Source organism: Podarcis cretensis (assembly GCF_951804945.1).
Source record: "Podarcis cretensis genome assembly, chromosome: 9".
In the NCBI taxonomy this organism is placed as follows: Eukaryota; Metazoa; Chordata; class Lepidosauria; order Squamata; family Lacertidae; genus Podarcis; species Podarcis cretensis.
The window spans coordinates 27,262,049-27,280,690 of record NC_137178.1 but is presented as its reverse complement, the minus strand read 5'-3'; the positions used below and the strand labels follow the sequence as shown (position 1 = coordinate 27,280,690).

Sequence of the window (18,642 nt, the reverse complement as noted above, 5' to 3'; positions counted from 1 at the left end):
ACACAGCATTTATGAATAGTGTTTTCTCTTCAGTACCAGTTTATGCCAATGATTAGCTATGCAAAGTAGGCAAGTGAAGTTGCAAAATAACATTACAGGCAACCAAGGCAGTATGCTTTTTATTTTAACAGGCTTTCCCTCCCCAATTAACTTACATTAATAGAAAGACATGGGCATTTAACTGCTGCACAAATAACAGTCATCAACCTAATGGTATGCTATACTAATCCCTGCCTTGGATTATAAATCACTTTATATATACTTTTGTAAGAGTATGAGAGAGTGTCTCACTTGAGCCAAAAAACATTAAGATGATGATAATGGCTGCATAATATGATAACATTTCCTGTCATTATTAATGGAATTTAAATAAAACAATTTCTGCATAAAAGAAAATCTACCCGTTCCCCATGTTTTGGAACATGAAATAATGTCCAGCACTAAAAAATGTTTCCTTTGCCTAAAATACAGATGACTCTCAATTTACATTGTGGTTATGTTCCAGGGATAGTGCATAAAGCCAAAATCGTGTGTAGTCAAAACACACTCTTCCTGCACCTCTGAATGCTCTCTCAAAGCCACACTCTCCCCCACTGCCTCCCCCAAGGTCACTGGGGCCCCTTCATGCACCTCCAAACACTCTCCCAAGGTAAGTGCAATGGCAGGTGGAATTACCAACTCCCTGTTGGAAAATTCCATTCCGCCTTACTGGTAAGTTGCAGACGTGTGAGATTGTTATATGTCACATGTCTGTTTACATTTCAGCACAGTTTGCTGGGAACGCTCGTTGTGTATAGCTTTTGCTTTTGACACTCTCTCTGAAGAGAGGGCGGTGAGAGACATGTTTCTTTTGTCCTGATTTATGCTTAATAAATCTGTAGCTTGTTAGTATGTTTCCACAAACCTCATGCCTGTTCTGTTTGCGCAGTATGCGCTGATTTGTGTTGCACCAGAGGTCAGGGGTTCATCACGGCTGGAAGGGCATGATCCAGCTGGAGGCTAACCAGCTGGCATCTCGACCCCCGAAGGATGCTGACACTCCCACCCTCTTTTAATTTTTTTAACATTTCTCAGCCAAACGTGTAAAGCTTTTTATATTATTATTGAAAGAGTAAAGAAGAAAGAAGAAAAAGAGGAAGAAAAAGCACAAAAGTATACAGAGGATAATAACAAGTACCATTAACATATAATTAGAATTACAAAAATATATCATGTATACATACATGGATAGACTTACTATATCCCTTGTGTATATGTTGGTTCATGATTCACTATGGTTTCAATAAATACATTCCAAATAACATTAAATTTATCCATATATCATATTTATCTGAAAGCGATCCGTTCATAGGTTGCAGGAGTTGTCATATCATCTTGTTCATTGATCAAAGGAAGGCATAAAGCTGGATTGCACAAGATGAATGCACATAAGTAGCGAGTCACCTGTAGTAACAACAAACTACTGCTTGTCTCCACATCTGCATCCAGACTTTAAACTAGGAGTGGCTACCCTGCAGATTGCAGTGAGTACATTGCCCCCCCCCCCAAAAAAAACAACCTTTGGTGGCCACAATCACTGGGAATTTTTTAAAAAGTAACTGTGATTTAACCTTCACCAGGTCTTGCCCAAGTGCCTCAATGCTATTTTCAGGTATTTCTAAGTGATTTCTTTTAAGTTTCCACCCCAAAAACCTGCTGCTTTCAAGTGATAAATTTCCATGTTCGCAGGGCTTCCTGAGCTCCTGTGAACACTCTGTGCAGAGATGTAGCCTTGTATTCGGCTGTTTCCACCATGGCTGTGATGCACCGACTGCCAAAGTTGTGCATAGGTATGTGACTAACCAGTCCCAAGAACTGCCAAAAGCAACACAGTATTAGGAGGTTGAAGAATCACAGCTGGAAGCTGAAAACATCAAGCTGCACTTTAACCCATCCATAAATTCAGAGGTGAGCACCAAATAAGAATGGGGGGTGGATTTCTTCATGATTGTCAAACTGAGCAATTTATTCAGATGGCAATGAAATAATTTGGGGTGGGAGGGAAGCTGGAACATAAACTGATTCATATGGAAATAATTTCTTAGGGAATGAATGTGGAGGAAGCAAAAATGATGAGGGAACAGAGGGGGTGTTTTCTATGATGAAATGAATGGATTCAGGTAGAAGGTAGGGTATAATATTTTGGGGTGGGGTGGGGTGGGGAAGATTAAGCATAAATGGATTTAGTTGGCAGGCAGCAAATTATATTTTGGAGTTGGGGGGGAGGGAGGGAGGAAGCATAAGTTCCAATATTAGTACAATTGTACCTTGGATCCCGAACGCCTTGGTACTCGGACGTTTTGGCTCCCGAACACAAAAGTGAGTGAGCCGGTTTGCAAATGTTCTTTGGAACCTAAACATCCACCGGGGCTTCCGCAGCTTTCGATAGGCTTCAGAGTTTCCTGCAGCCAATCAGAAGCCTGGTGCTTTGGTTTCCAAACGTTTTGGAAGTCGAACAGACTTCTGGAATGGATTCCGTTTGACTTCCAAGGTATGACTGTAGTTGATGAAGTAAGATGGAGACCACGGTCAGCATTTATAACTGATGGGGGAGGGAATGTATGACTTTCCTGTTTTGGCTGCACCCATTGTTTTGCTTCAGCTATGCCAATTTGGACATGTGGGCCCCAGAGTTAGCCCCCTGGGTACTTTTGCCTTTAAGCAAACCACTTAAGCCCCATCTGCATGGCAGGTTTGCTCAAAGCATTGCTTTATCCAATGGAACTTGCTCCTCCTGACTTCACTCGGACTTTCCTGCATAATGCTGAATGCTCAATAAATAGGTCCTCGGGAAAAACCTTAGGTTAAGGTTTTCAGATCAATGCATCTCCATGGGAAGATTTGCTTGTCTTTTGCATTTCTGCTTCTCGAATAGGTTCTTTGAAACAGGAGTGCTGCTAGAAAAATTAAGACTGCGGCAGGATTGTAACTATGCAAAACAATACACATTTCACCCATAGTCCTAGCAAACAAGCACGGGACAGCAGTTTCACTAGTGCAACCCTCTAGGCCAGAGCTTGCCAAACTGCGTGTTGCAACACCTTAAGTGTGTCGGTCGCAGTGTGTAGGTGTGTCAAGCAAAAGCTCCCTGTGTGCCTGGGAAAGGGTTAGCTTAACCTCCCGTTTGCTAGTAAAACTGAATTTCCGTCTCACAAAATGATGCACGTCTTAAAAAGTGTGTCACCAACATGAAGTTTGGAAAGCTCTGCTCTAGGCCTGTCTGCAGAGAAATAAATCCCACTGAGAGTAACCCCCCCCCAGTCAGTGTGCACAGATTCACACCCTTGGCATGCTGGTCTACTCTCCCCTACATCTGAAGGAGACTCTCAACATTTATATATATTCTATTTTTATCTATAGGGCTAATGCTGTGCGTTTAAACAAAGGCAGAAGTTTCCCCATCAGAACTGGCAATGTGGAGGGGGGGGGGAGGATGTCATAGATGAGAGCCTGCTATCCTAGCTCATTCAGGATGAACAACATCCCAAAAAGCCCCTCTTCTGTGTCTTCTCCCCGCTTTAAAAGAGCTTGCATTATCTCGCGACAGGTCGGAAACTGCGTTGTATTCTCCCCCACTCTCTTTCCTCGCCCCCCCCCTCCGCGTCTTTTCCCTGCTGGAGACTGGCTGGGTAGAACGCACGAGGTAGCGTGTCGATTGTGACGCCACTGGATGGAACGCTGTGAAGGGCGGATGGAATCACCCGGGAGGGTGGGGCGGCTTCCCTCCGCGGAGGCTTCGGCTTGGGAGAGCAGCGGGAGGGAGAAGAGCGGCCCCAAGAGTCTCTCCTCCGGAGGCGGGCTCGGCTAAAGGCCGGAGTTTCAAAAGGCATTAGAAATACATTTCCCCAACCCTGCAATTAAGGACGGAACGGAGTATTTCGTTTAGGCGAGTGCGAGCACACGGAGTCGCAACGTCCTTTCCTTTGCATCCGCCGAGGGGGGAAACAAAACCAAAAAGCAACCCAAGCAACCCTCGCCCATTCAGACGACCCTCTCGGGAGCATTCGCGTGCTCACACGCCCCAGGGAGGAAGCGGGATTATCGCTTCGAGCAAGGACCTTTCCGGTCCCCTCCCGCGGCTGTGTAGAAGCCGCGGAGGCTTAGACGAAGGAAGGGCGGCACAGCGAGCGGGAGAGGTCAGGCGAGTCTGGCCGTGCCCAGCCGGGCGAACGGGCCTGCCTAGCCGTCGCTAGAGGGAGGTGTGGCACAGCGCAGAGCGGCGGGGGGAGCCGCCGGGGCGACGGCCGCCGGAGGAAGAGAAGGGAGGAGAAAGAGGAGGAGAAGCGCCCGAGCCACCGCTTCCTCGCAACTCCCCGCCTGCTGCGCTCCTTTGCCCGGAGCGCAACCCTTCCTCGCCCACGGAGAAGGGCTGGTCGGCGCGAGGCGCAGAGGCGCGGCCCGGGCAAGAGAGGCGTCCGAGTCGCCCTCGCCTCCCGCTTTCCTGTTTCCCTCTCCAACAACCTCGCCTTCCGACCCCTAGTAGCTGCTGCTTAAGAAGCCCGTCGAGGCTCCTCGTGCAACTCTCCGCGCCTCTGTCGTCGCCTTTGCGTCCTCTCCGTCGGATGGCACCTTTCCCCTAGACAGCTCGCCCGAGCATTTGCCAAGGAGGAAGGTCGCGGGGACTGAGGGGGGAGCAGAGCGCCTCCCTCCTGCCCTCCCTCTCCTGCCCCTCCTGCTCTATAACCCTCGCAAACAAACAAGTCAGCCGGAAAGTGGAAAGGAGCTGCCAAGAGGGAGCGTGGCCGAGAGGAAGAGGAGGAGGAGGAGGAGGAGGAGGAGAAGCGCTTCTGCCCTCCCCCGCCGCGTCCTGCCCGCGCCCCCGGCCGAGCCTACCTTTCCTCCTCGCCTTCCTCGGTGGCGCCAGCAGGAGCGAGCCCTCCGGCGGACGATGGCTTCGACCACCACCTGCACCAGGTTCACCGACGAGTATCAGCTCTTCGAGGAGCTCGGCAAGTAAGTCGGGGGCGAGCAGAGGGACAGGCTGCCTGCGGGAGGGCTTGGGGGTGGCGAGAGGAGCAGGGCAGCGAAGGGGGGCACGCTGTTGACAGCTGAGAGGAGAACCACACTGGCGGCGGCGGCGGCTTGGCACGGGGGCAAAGGTGCGTTGATCCCTGCCTTAGGTCAGCCCTTGGCAAAAGGGTCAGCGCGTTGCTAAAAAGCTCGCCGCTGAATTTTACGCACACAAACACACACATCGGGTGGTGCGGCGGCTTGAACCGCCGCAGAGTTCAACTCCATGGCCGGATCTAGTGGAAGGGGAGGGAGAAGCAGAGATGCATATTGGAAGGCGACGCAGCTGTCTTCCTTTCTCTCGCCCTCCTTTTGCATGCAAGGTCCGTGTTGTGCCTCGGACGATGTGGTGCCACGTTTATTGATGCAGAAAGTTCAGCCCTGTCAGTAGAGTGGAATATGTGGAATATAACACACAAACACAAATATACACAGTATACACATACACAATGCATTTCGATATGAAGGAAGGGCAACCCTGTCAAAGCAGACTGGGCTTCCCTGCGTGGGTCTCCTCCCCCGCCCGCCGCTTTTTTTAATTAGGGATTTGTGTTCTTACATCCATCAGTCTGGTTGGGAACAAAATAATGGCACAAAATCCCCCCCCCTTCTCTCCCGCTTTCCTTGCAGAGGGGCACAGGGGGTGGGAGAGAGCCACAGATGACTCAGTTTGCCCCTGGGCAGCGTGGGTGGCTCAAATTTCAACGTCCAGGAAAACAACAACATCACAATCTGAAATGGGGTGGCACACACACACAGCCTGCACCCAGGTGTTAGGAAACGTAAAGAAACATGCTTGTTAATCTCCCTATAACCACGGACAGCTTAGAATTCAATCCACTAGGTCTGTGTTTTGCCTTCTGATTTGCATTTCTCTCCTTCTCTTCCATTTTTTAAAAAATGTGCGAATTCAATACAGTGTGATTTTGTTATATAAATTGACTTGAAAAGGTTTGACCGGACGGCAGGAGTGGTATTAACATGGTGAACATGTCATGAAGAGCCGTCTAATTCCAGTGCTCTTCCTCTTCAAGGGAATTGCAAATGAATGCTCTGGCTCAGGACTGCATCTATTAAGATTTATTGCATCCTAGCCACTCCAGTGTGACATGAGTGTTTATGCTTAAATAAACACAAAGTGCCATGTTTACAGGATCACAGGAGGGACTGCTTAAAAAAAAATATCAGTACCTAAAATAAAATAAAATTCCACCACAGGAATATATTCAGGCTACACCTTTCAATCAAAACTCTGTGAAAAACACACAATTCCTATGTGTCAATACTGCCACTTATAATGAGATGTACATTTATTCAGTCTGTTAATGATATGGCTTATGCTCACATCTTAAATACAATTTACTGTTACAGTCCATCAAATTAGGGCTGATTGCCATGTTGTGCTCATTCTCATGCCTTCATATATTGACACTGTTCAAATTGGTTAATGCTCTCTAAATTACTAGACCATTTATGAAGTAGCTCAGTCCCCCCCCCCCAGTTTGAAACTGATGTTTCTCTGATTTATTGGCTTACAGGGGAGCTTTTTCAGTGGTGAGAAGATGTATGAAAATCACTACTGGACAAGAATATGCTGCCAAGATTATCAACACTAAAAAGCTATCAGCAAGGGGTGGGTATTCCCAATCTAATGTGAATTATTTTGTATTTATGCAGATCTAAGCGAATTGTGATATAAAACAATGTTGATTGCATGGAGTGAAAATGAGGGCCCCTCTTTCCCACTGTGTGTGTTTCTGTGTTTGGGAAGACCATATTTAACTTAGCATATTCCTATGATACTGCTTAGAGATTGCCTGTAGTGCTAATTAGACGAACAACTTGGAGTTGTAATTTCCAAATGAGCTCTGTTATTGCATTTTGAGGAAATAAGTTCTCCTTCTTATAGCTTTTACTGGAGAAAAGGAGGTCAGATTGTAATGGAATTGCACACTCCTGTTTTATTTACACATGAACTTAATTCACTCTGGCATATTTAACATGAAAAAAACCCTTGAGAGGAAAATTCCCTGCTTCTTCTACACTCATGTTTTTGGTTGAAAATAGATCTAATTTTATCAGATGATCTGCGAGCCAAGTGGCCATGTTTAAATGAATTATCTTCACCTCCGTTGTGCATTGTTTCTCCACTTCACGACTTCCAGATTTGGCTGTTTATTTCGTGGTGGTTTTATATGAGCTCCATTGTTTTGGGTCCAGAGCTTTCTCCAAAATGCATCATTCATGTCTCCGATGGAAATTGGACATGGGGCAGCTTCCTATTCATTTCAGCGGTGCTGGTCTAGGAGAAGTCGGAACTATATGTGTGTGCTTGGCTCTTTCAACTAATGAAAGTAGGCCTTATGGTGGTGTATTCTTGGTAAATCCACACTGAAGTGCTTGTATGAGGATTTTGAGAATTATGGATTATTCCCTGTTAACATCTGTACTTTCCATGGTAATTTCTGGCCTCTTTATGAGCGTAGAAATGAACTGAAGTGTTTGTTCAGTGTGCAAACCTTCCATTTATGTCCTGATTTTTTTTAAAAAAAATATATTAAGGGGAACTATGGGGCAAGAATTTGCTTGCCTGGGTTTATTTATTTATTTTTTTGAGCTAATTTTATGTGTTTGTCATTACATGTACCTTGAATTCCTAAGGCAACTCAAACAGTTCAAGAGAGTAGTGTTCATAGACTGCCATCTGCAGCCTGCCTGGCAGTCTAAGCCAAGTCATGTTTACTCAGGGGTAGGTCCTATGAATTAAATGGGATCCTTTTGTATGTTTACCAGGAAGTAAGTTCTACTCTTGAATGGGATGCATCTCCAAGCAAGTATGTTTAGGATCATAGTCTTATTCTTATTTATACTAGAGTGAGTTTGGGGGATGCAGTATTACATTATTAGAGTTTTCTTTGTCATTTTTAGTTCACATATTTTGCAGTGGCATTTATGTGCTGTATAAAACTGAATAGAATTAGTGCACCTTTACTTCAGCAGCTCACACATGTTTGCCTTTAAAATATATTATTAATCCTCTGTGTGTGTAAACATTAATGCAAACATTAAAAAAATTGTAGTAGGTTTTGCAGGCTCAAACTGCGTAGCACTGATGTGTATGGAATTTTGCTTGTCATATTTTTAGCAACCATTGTGTTGAAGGAACAATAAGGAATTCCCAGTAGATTTTGGAGAATGCTTAAACACCTAGCATAGACAACTGTTGTTGGGCTAGATGCAGGGAATAAAAAATTCCAATAGTTAAATACCTGAGCTATAATGAATTGCCTGATAAAGAGCTATGTGTAACATGAAAGCACAATTACACGTCAAAGTTGGTTGAATGAAAGATGTGACCACCCATCTTCATTCTGTAATTCACGTTTTAAAATTGTAAGTCAGAACTGTTGGTTGATTACTGCATTTCGTGTAACACTTGAACTATTCCTCACGACCACCCTTAGTGGTGTTAAACTAGGAGTGTTACATTCTTAGGAATTCCATTTTGTGGATATAGTGTGCAAATCCATAGCCTTTGTTTTTTGGATTTAAACCCAAGTGGTGTAATTGCAGGCATAAAGTTTGCATTTTGCTTATGTAAATCTCTCTCTCTCTCTGCTCTCTCTCTCTGTGTGTGCGCGTATGAAAGAGAAACAAAAGTCTTTGTGTGGTACAAATCTTGATACATTACCCAAATGTGTTAAAAGGCACAGAATATTTCGTCCTTAATGGGTGGCATCCAGTTAAGTCACACTCTTAGTTGCATTGAAATGAATGTATTTAAGTCAGCCTTGACTAACCAAATTCCATTCCAGTGGGTCTATTCAGTGTAAGATTTAGTAGCATACTACCCAGGGTTTCTGAAGAATAGTTTATTGGCTTGAAAAAGAAAATAAGGCGGTCACATGACAGAAACGTAGCATATTTTGATTGGGAAAGGGCTGTAGCTTAGCAGCATGTGCCTTGCATGCAGATAGTACTTTATTCAACCCCTAGTGTCTCGAAGTAGGAGTGAGAAGGTCTCCTGTATGAAACCCTACAGAAGCCGCTACCAGGCAGTGTAGACAATGTTGAAGTAAATGGAGCAGTGGTCTGTCTTTGTCTAAAACAGCATCCTTTGTTCTTTATGATGATGATGATGATGATAATAATAATATTTTCCACATGGAATTCTATGTAAAGATGGGAAGATATCAAAGGCATGGAGATGGGTAGAGGAAAGGAAGAAAAGGGAATCGAGAAGCAGCTAGAATCATGATGAGAGGATGATAAATTTCTGGTTTTAGGTAATTGAGAGTATGATACATATATACTGTACAGGGCTTTTTTCAGCTGGAACTTGATGGAGCTCAGTTCCAGCACCTCTCAGGTGGGTGACATTGCCATTATAAGAGAACAATAAGAGGTGCCCATTGCTTCTGTTGACAGGTGTTCTTTTGTACAGGTACTGTAACGAGCTGGGGTTACAGGTAAAACCTCTCCCTTACAGCAGGTGCATCTAATCTCAGCTCGTTACATACAGTGAAGATACCAGGTAGCCTGACATCTGGCTGGTTGATAGGGGATCAAATACTTATTTCACTCATCATAATGCACATCAATCTCTGACTTTTGTCTTGGTTTCTGGGGAGTTTTCCTGTTGTTATTCTGCCTCTCACAGCTACTGTAAACCTACCATTAAAATTATGGACTGGTTATTTCTTCGTCAGAGGGCAAACAGGCAAATTTAGCAGGGGATCAAATACTTTTCCCCCTCACTTTAAGTTATAGCTTTCTTGAGGTGCTACATAATACCATATTGAAGAACTATTTAGTTATCTTAATCCTTAGCACGCCCCTTCAAATAAGGATGTGGCACAAATATATAATATTATAATAATAATTTATTATTTGTACCCTGCCACTCTTGGCGGCTTCCAACAAAGATTAAAATACATTAAAATGTCACACATTAAAAACTTCCTTGAACAGGGAATAATGATGTGTATGAAGGATTTTAAATGTTTTGTGACATAGAGCATCGTTTGTGAGTGCCTGCTATGTAGACCCATCTCAGAATAGAAGCCGGCTTGGGTCCAGCCAGTATGGGGATGAGGGTTCTGTATCTACCACTCTGAAGCCCTTGAAAAAGGGGGCAGGAGCATAAATAAATAAGGAATCTAAATACAGTGGTACCTCAGGTTACATACGCTTCAGGTTACATACTCTTCAGGTTACAGACTCCACTAACCCAGAAATAGTACCTCGGGTTAAGAACTTTGCTTCAGGATGAGAACAGAAATCGTGCTCCGGCGGCATGGCGGCAGCTGGAGGCCCCATTAGCTAAAGTGGTGCTTCAGGTTAAGAACAGTTTCAGGTTAAGAACGGACCTCCGGAACGAATTAAGTACTTAACCCGAGGTACCACTGTAAATAAAGAACCCACGGCAAATTATGACACTGTTACCCAATTGTATCCATTTGTGTCTATAGTGATCTTGAATCACTTAAGAGCCAGTTCTACGAAACACAGTAACATCACAGCATTATTAGGGATGTGATTTGCCGCAAGAAATGTGGGGATGGACTCTTATTTAAAAGCATTTTATTTGAAAGTGTAGGGAAGCTCTCGCTGTAGTCCTTGATTATCAAATGATGAACATACATTGCAGTCATCAAGTAGTGTACATCAGGTGGTAAACATTGTGCATTTTAGCAGTAGGTAGCAGCTGTACATGCAGGCTTGTGCTCTCAGGAATGTTTCAGCCCTAAAGACTGGCATTGCTTCTGTTACATCTCTCTCTTGCATATTTAAGTGCATCTCTCTTGACAACATTTCAAGATTGCCTATTTAATTCACACATTGTGGGCTTTCTCGCTAAGCACAGTGGAAGTCAAACAGTAGCTTGTTTGTCATGCCATGAATGTTTTCTGTGATTCTAAAAATGCCTTCTCTTTCATATGCAAGACAGTTTGAGGAGGAAAAGGGAATAGAACCTGTAATTTATTTTTTGGCATCCTGAGGGCATACTTTCTGCGACTCTGTATGGCTAGAGGCAACTTTGGAAATCAGATGGGTAAATCAGCATTCTGGATCTGTTTCTACATTGGCATTCTTGGCTTGTGAATTTCAGGTTGGTGAGTGATCTCAGCAACACCTGAACATGTACAGTTTTGTAATACGTTTTCTCTCAAGCACTTGGGTTCCTACGGTAATCACCTCAATGTGAATTGCTGCTCACGTCTGTCTGTTGATCTATAGTTCTTTCGGTGCCTCATTTTTGAAGAATAATAAAATACTTTGATGTTCCAAGAATAGTAGTTTACAACTGTTTAATTCATAATTTAGTAGCAATATGTAGAAGAGACGCTTTTATAAAATAAGCAAATATTTTGAATCAAATAAAAAGGTGTATGGGTGAGGTAAGAGAATATTTCTATGGGACATAATGATTAAACATGTAATGGAAGCTGAAGCAAAAAAATTAAAATAAATGGATGAGAGGAGAGAGAAAATGGAAGTTGCTTTACCTTTCCCACTTGTCCTGCCCAAACATGCTCAGTGCTTCTCCACCCTGCCCCAGGCTTCACTTTCTTTATTACCATACTTCCGTGGCTCCCAATTAGCTAAATACTGCAGACTGGAATCTATGGACCACCAGTTAGGAACCAATGCTCTATTTCTGTCCTTCTGCTTGGGAAAAGAAGCACATCCACGTTTTAATAACGCTCACTGGAGATGCCTTCTCCTACTCCATTGGAATGGATAAGGAAAGGGACTCGGAAGGAAGAGAGTTTCTCTCCCACCCCTACTTGTTTCTGTGATGGTGGGGCTCTGAGCAGGCTCATCAACTTGATTCCCTTCCCCTCTTTCCTTTTTCCTTTCTCCTTCTATGATGGAACTCCTATTTGGGGACTTCCCTGGCTTTTTTTTGGCCCACGTAGGACCAGTCTGGATAGTTGGCCTTGGTGAAGATTTGACGTTTTCATCCCCCAAAAGTTTTATTTGAGTTTCTACTGAAATGAGGCTAGGTCTTAATGTTGTATTTTAATCTTGTTTTTAAGTTGTATTTTAATCAATTGTTTTTATATCTGGTGTTAGCCACCCTGAGCCTGGTCTTGGCTAGGGAGGGCAGGGTATAAATAAAATTTATTATTATTGTTATTATTATCATCCAGCTTGTGGTCCAAAATTGATTGTGGCAGCTTGATCTGGGCATCAGTTTTCTCTAAAACCCAATAAGGTCTTGCTTGCACAGTTGTTTGCAGAGCAAGAGGTAGCTAAGCCTGCTCAGATAGAGGTAGCTAAGCCTGCTCAGATCCTGCCTGTCCCTGAAAGGATCAGTGTGGAATGTATTGAGCTCAGAGGAAGTTCACCACAGGATGTGCTTCTTTGGAGACTGCTGACTGCACACCTGATTTCTCCTTCAGGAGCCAGACTGAGCTTGCTTAGCCGGCTTCGGTCTCCAAAGCATGGTCATGAGAAGAGAAAAAGAGCCTTGCTGGCTCAAAACAAGTAAAGGTAAAGTTACCCCTGCCCGTACGGGCCAGTCTTGACAGACTCTGGGGTTGTGCGCCCATCTCACTTAAGAGGCCAGGGGCCAGCGCTGTCCGGAGACACTTCCGGGTCACGTGGCCAGCGTGACATCGCTGCTCTGGCGAGCCAGAGCCGCACACGGAAACGCCGTTTACCTTCCCGCTGGTAAGCGGTCCCTGTTTATCTACTTGCACCCGGAGGTGCTTTCGAATTGCTAGGTTGGCAGGCGCTGGGACCGAGCAGCGGGAGCGCACCCCGCCGCAGGGATTCGAACCGCCGACCTTTCGATCGGCAAGTCCTAGGCGCTGAGGCTTTAACCCACAGCGCCACCTGCGTCCCCGGCTCAAAACAAAGGTCCAGCTAATTTAGTTTCCTGCATCCCACATGCTTTCGGGAAGTATACAACAAGAGAACGAAGGGAACAGCACTTGCCTGCTGTTGCTCCCAAGCATCTGTATTCAGTGGCACATTGCTTCTCGTCATGAAAGTTCCAGATGGCTATCGTAGTTTGGATAACGTTTATTAGCTCTTATCCATTGAATTTATTTAATACCACCTTGTTCCTGCATGAGGAAAAAACAAGACACGTTCCTTCAGCCCCAAGAACTTCCTGGTTGGCCAGAGCTAAGTCAGCACCAATGGCGATACGCATCTGAATCCCAGCTGCTGAGGAACTTAAATGAGAGGAGGCTATTACACTGTGAGAACAAGATGCTGGAGAGGATGACCTGTTTGGTTTCATCTAGTAGGGCTCTTGTGTTCTTATAGTTAATACCTGCATGTTGCCATTTTTATGGGGATATTTCATAATAAATATGTGTCTCCACCTCCATCATTCAGCCCGGACCACTGAGGTCCACCTCTGAGGATCTTCTGGCAGTTCCCTTACTGCAAGAAGTGAAGTTACAGGGAACCAGGAAGAGGGCTTTCTCAGCAGTGGCTGCTTCCCTGTGGAACGCCCTTCCATCAGCTGTCAAGGAGATAAAGAACTACACATCTTTCAGAAGACATCTGAAGGCAGCTTTCTATCTGGAAGTTTTATATTTAACATTTTATTATGTTTTATATGTGCTTGGAAGCCACCTAGATTGGCTGGGGGAACCCAGCCAGATGGGCGGGATATATTATTATTATTATTATTATTATTATTATTATGAAGGTGGCTTGCAAATTCAAGGGGTTGTGTCCTGCCACAGCTTCTCTTTTCATTCTTTATTATTAATATTCAATTTCTATACAAGCATTCATCAAAAGTGTGGGATTTAATCCATTGGCACAGTCAAATGCAACATTCCTTATTTCCCTAGAGTGGGCAGAGGCAGGGAGACATCAAGTCAGTGTAACTTCCCCACAAAAATATATCCGGGTGGTTTCATACTTCCTGGCAGACCTGTTCTTCCTTGGCTGAAAACCAGGACCACAGCTTGCAATAGTTCGAGGCCAAGGGTTGTTTTACTCCACGTAGACCCATTGGAATGAATATCCATTCATTTCAATGGGTCTCCTCTGAGTGTGGCTAATATTGGGTTGAACCCCAAGCTTCTTGTCACAGTTGCCAACTCAGTCTCCTATGTGGAGTTTAGACCAACCTCTCCTCCTTCCCTTGCGTCCCTGTGTGGGCTGCAAAGAAGAGACAGAGCTAGTCTTTCATCTGGAATTGTCTGGGAGCCACACCGAAGTATGTTGGATGCCTTGTGTAGTCACAGTTTGGCCAGTTTGGTATAGAATAGTTCCAGTGCTGGGGTGTTCTACCTCCCAACCGTTCTCGCGGAAGGAAAACAAGCTTCTCTTCCATCTGTGTAAACAGACGGCTCTGAGCTGGGCAGCTTTCTGTTCCAAAGATCCTACAGTTTAACTGTCAACAAGGAGGGAAGACGGGGGACAACAAATGCTGTTGTACACATACACTTAGCTTAATGATGGAACATAACTCTTTCTCCAGGCCAGCAGCCAGAGGAAATGCAGTTCGCTCCTACCAGGATACACTTGCAGTGGATAACGCCATGCGGAAAAGGATACCTTGGGACTACCGACTGGTATCTTTCCAAGCAAATGGGGTGTGAGGGAGCAGTCACAAAGTTGTTAGGATTTGGAATTACAGGGTTCGGACTATGAACTGTATGTAAGTGTTTGAGGCAAGCGCCTTGGTCGTTGGAATGGACGTCCGATGGGTCATAGTATTAAATTGAGAATATTACGAAGATATGCACCAATTGTGTGCCTGTGGGGCCTGCGTTCCTCAGGCTGAGGGGAGCAGGGCAGCTGCTGTGTTGGCAAGTGTTCATTGATTGTTGAAACCGGCTTCAGCTTTTTAGAATGGGTATGTAATTTACAGAACAAGACCCTGACTCATACAGAGAGCATGGTTGGATCAGACCAAAGGCCTATCTAGTCCAGCATCTGTCATCCCACAGGGGCTAAGCAGATACCTATGTGATGGCTATAAGCAAGCCATGATGAGGGCAGTAACCCTCTTCGGCTGTGGTTCCCCAGCGATCAGTATTATCTTCAGGTAGTGTATAGCCATCTTGACTTCTGGCCAGCCTTGAGTCTGATTTGAAGAATCCATTTACCAGGGGATTTCCAAGACAGAAAAAAAACCTTGTGTGCCCCAAGGACAGGGCACATGCAATTTAAATATGACATTTAAGAAGACGTTCCGCAAGTCTGGCAGCTGGGGGAGAAGGATACTGATAATTTGTGGGGGGCGGGAAGAGAACAAGACATTGCTTCATAACTGCCAGATAGTAGGTTATAAAATTAGAGCAATCCCGCCTCATAGTCCAGTGTTACTATTATTGTCCAAGATCGCAGGTGGGGGAGTCTTACAACAAACCTGCTATGTATTTCACAAGTTACGGCACTCAATCACTTCCCTGCTCATCCACAGCACAGAAATGCCCCCCCCCCGCCTTTCCCAGTCCTCTTATTCAATCAGTCCACTTCCTTCTTGCAGGGAACTCCTACTTGTCTCTTATCTGCATTTGGCTTCATATGCAGCCAAAGAGGACTGGTTGGAAATGGAAGCGTCTTGAGTGGCAGTAGCCTGTTCTCAGATGGAAGCTTCCACTTGCTGGGCAAATGCAGGTGCCACCATCTCTGCCACCCTGAACCCTTGATCTTGTGCTCACTGTGTGTGAACCTGGAACAGCAGCCAATCAAAGGGCAAGGTTTTACCGCACATGGCAAGAAAGGGAGTGCCATGTGGTTGCTTGCCTCAGCGCTACAATTTCTAAGTGGCATGGCAAGAATCCACTTGCATCTAGGAAATAAACCACACAAGCTCAGTCATGAGCCAGTTTTGAACTTGGGGGGGGGGGTAGAAAAACTGCATACTCTTGACGCTGCTTGAATTGTATTTGCCTGTTTTCAATTCACGCTGGTGAGAGTTTGTCCATTTTTAGAGCAATGGGCTCCACTAAATATGGTCTTCCTTGGGTGGTGTGTTGGAGGTGGTAGACAGAGTGCTAAATTTATAGTTGCAAAAGTTGGAGAGGAGTAATTCCTTTCTAATACATTAAATTAAATTGGAATTGTGTTCCTGGCAGCTGGTGGATAAATTGTCTGCTGAAAATACGTAATTTCTGTAAAGCCAATTCCATTTACTCTGCTATCCTACTCTGGCTGAGGAGTGTGAGCTATTAAAGACTTGCCCCTAAAGTACTTTCCTCTAATTTTCCAGAGCCGGAGTGCTGCCATTGGAAATAATATTTCTCAGAGAAACTGTTCTAGGCTTCTTTGCTTGATGCATATTCTTAACTGCAATCAGTGCTCAGCTTCCTTCCTAATTTCCAATTAAAGCAAGACAACATCTTTAACTAATCAACGCTTTCCCTCTAATTAGGCTTTCTGTCAAGTAGGTGCATGGAACACAATCTTGTTCTATTCCTGCAGCAATCTTAATTTCACCTTTTGTTAGGGCAACTTCTTCTTAAAATACATTTGTGTGTTTGGGAGGCAAATTGTATCAGCTGCCAATAAGGCTGAGTTAAAGACTTCCTTTGATGGCCAGCCACACTCCATCATAAATCTACATTGTGGTACTCCCAAACCTACATTGTGGTACTCCCAAACCTACATTGTGGTACTCCCAAACCTTGGAATCCAAGGCAGCACTGTAAAAATATTTCAGTTCTTGAAGACTTAAGCATCACATTTTTGGGAAGCCGGTTGTCCTGGTACTCACGATACAGTGGTACCTCGGGTTAAGTACTTAAAACGTTCCGGAGGTCTGTTCTTAACCTGAAACTGTTCTTAACCTGAAGCACCACTTTAGCTTATGGGGCCTCCTGCTGCTGCCGCGCCACCGGAACACGATTTCTGTTCTCATCCTGAAGCAAAGTACTTGACCCAAGGTACTATTTCTGGGTTAGCGGAGTCTGTAACCTGAAGCGTATGTAATCTGGAGCGTATGTAACCCAAGGTACCACTGTATTTCATCAGGGCTGAAAAAAACACTTGTTCACAGCATGATGCAAACTTTTGTTGTGTTACTTAGGTATATCTGTGTTTGGGCAGGTGCATAACGAAAATAATTTTGTATGTGTTTGCTAAGGTAAATCAACATTTTAAACTGTATGTTACTGGGGAGGGAATCATACATGTGTTTGTGCCTAAACTCACAAACGCTGTATATTATAGTGAGTTGATTTCTTGGGTTGCATATAAAAAGGTAAAAGGTAAAGGACCCCTGGACGGTTAAGCCCAGTCAAAGGTGACTATGGGGTTGTGGCGCTCATCTCACTTTCAAGCCGAGGGAGCCGGCATTTGTCCACAGACAGCTTTCCGGGTCATGTGGCCAGCATGATTAAACCACTTCAACAGTGTCCAACTTTCATCACACACAACCAATAAAGCGTATGGTTAAGTTATCTAGTCTGTATTAATTAGAAGGCTGAATTAAATTTTTTGGAGCTTGGGACACTTGTGTCCAGAGGCAGGAATGTTCTAAAATGAAGTCAGTTTTGTAACAATTTTGAACTCACTGGAAAGGAACAGGCAGCATAAGGTAACTGGATGTGTGTAGAACTCCTCTTTCTCTCCCTCCTCTCTCTCTCTCTCTCTCTCTCTCTCTCTCTCTCTCTCTCTCTCTTTCCACTGCTCTGTGCTTCTGTGAGGCGAAGCAGAACTAAGTCTGGGTGCAGGGTAAAGTCCAGACTGGTTACAGGGTCTACTGAAGCAAAGTTAGATATAGACGGGTTCAGACTGAATGTGGGTGCGCAGACTGCGCTCTACGAACAAAAGCTTTTGTGTTGTTTCAACAGGGAACGAGCTGAGCCCCGGCCCTACATAGTAGCATCATAGCCAATGGCAGATTTAGAGGTATGCACAGAATTAGGGCCCCCTGTGGCTGAGTGCCCCCCAATAGTAGTATGTAGGCAGTGACCATTTTGGGGGGGTTGTTCTGTTCCTGGTCCCCTCGCACGTTGGCAGAGCATGCATGAGCCCGCCCCATTATGACCTGCCCCTCCTCCTGCCTTCTTCAGACCCGCATCAGACATGTGCAAAATGGTCACCACCTGTATATTGTTAACTGAAAGGTCACCTTTGAAAGATGACTACAAGCAATGAGTTGTCATGGTTGAATTTTGGTATTTTAGTTTGTTGCGTTGTTTCTGCCTCTCATTTCTCCTACTCCACTCATTAACGTCAATGGAGGTTGTTGGTCCATTGGCCAACCAGGCCACACAGGTTGTCCAGCTTCTGTGTCTGGCCCTGTGTGGCCTGTGTTTGAGCCCTCTGCTCCCATCAGCTGAAGAGGAATATGACTCCTGGTCCCTGCCATGGTGCACCAAAGGGAAGTGAGGACCTACCCATGAGTCTGTTGCTGCAGCAATTATTTTTAGCTTTTGCTCTTGCTTGCATTTCCTGAAACTGCTCTGTGTTTTGAGTGCTGAAGGCGAGCTCCTCTTCACTCTTTGTCTGAGAGGGTCCGCCACAGTTTTCCAGGTGCCATTAGACATAATTGCAAGCAAACCCAGAGCAGAGTATTTTGTGGGGGAAACGAAGTGAGCTTTGAAAATACGGGTTTCACATCCTAACAATGTCCCCCCTCCCCTGATTGCCAAGCACGTTTGA

The 18,642-nt window shown here is 44.8% G+C and overlaps 1 protein-coding gene across 13 annotated transcripts in view; it reads left to right on the top strand.

The window, feature by feature from the left end:
* Positions 1 to 3,730: 3,730 nt before the first annotated feature.
* CAMK2D (calcium/calmodulin dependent protein kinase II delta) overlaps positions 3,731 to 18,642 on the top strand; it is a 140,711-nt gene continuing 125,799 nt past the window's right edge. For 4 of the 13 annotated variants that reach the window (XM_079990257.1, XM_079990265.1, XM_079990261.1 and 1 more), the window contains exons 1-2: positions 3,739 to 4,992; positions 6,588 to 6,682. In XM_079990257.1, coding sequence (XP_079846383.1) covers positions 4,928 to 4,992; positions 6,588 to 6,682 — 160 coding nt within the window. In that variant the 5' untranslated portion in view covers positions 3,739 to 4,927. Of the gene's footprint in view, positions 4,993 to 6,587; positions 6,683 to 18,642 lie in introns of all 13 variants that reach the window. The other 9 variants (XM_079990259.1, XM_079990262.1, XM_079990260.1 and 6 more) reach the window with 6 other exon arrangements.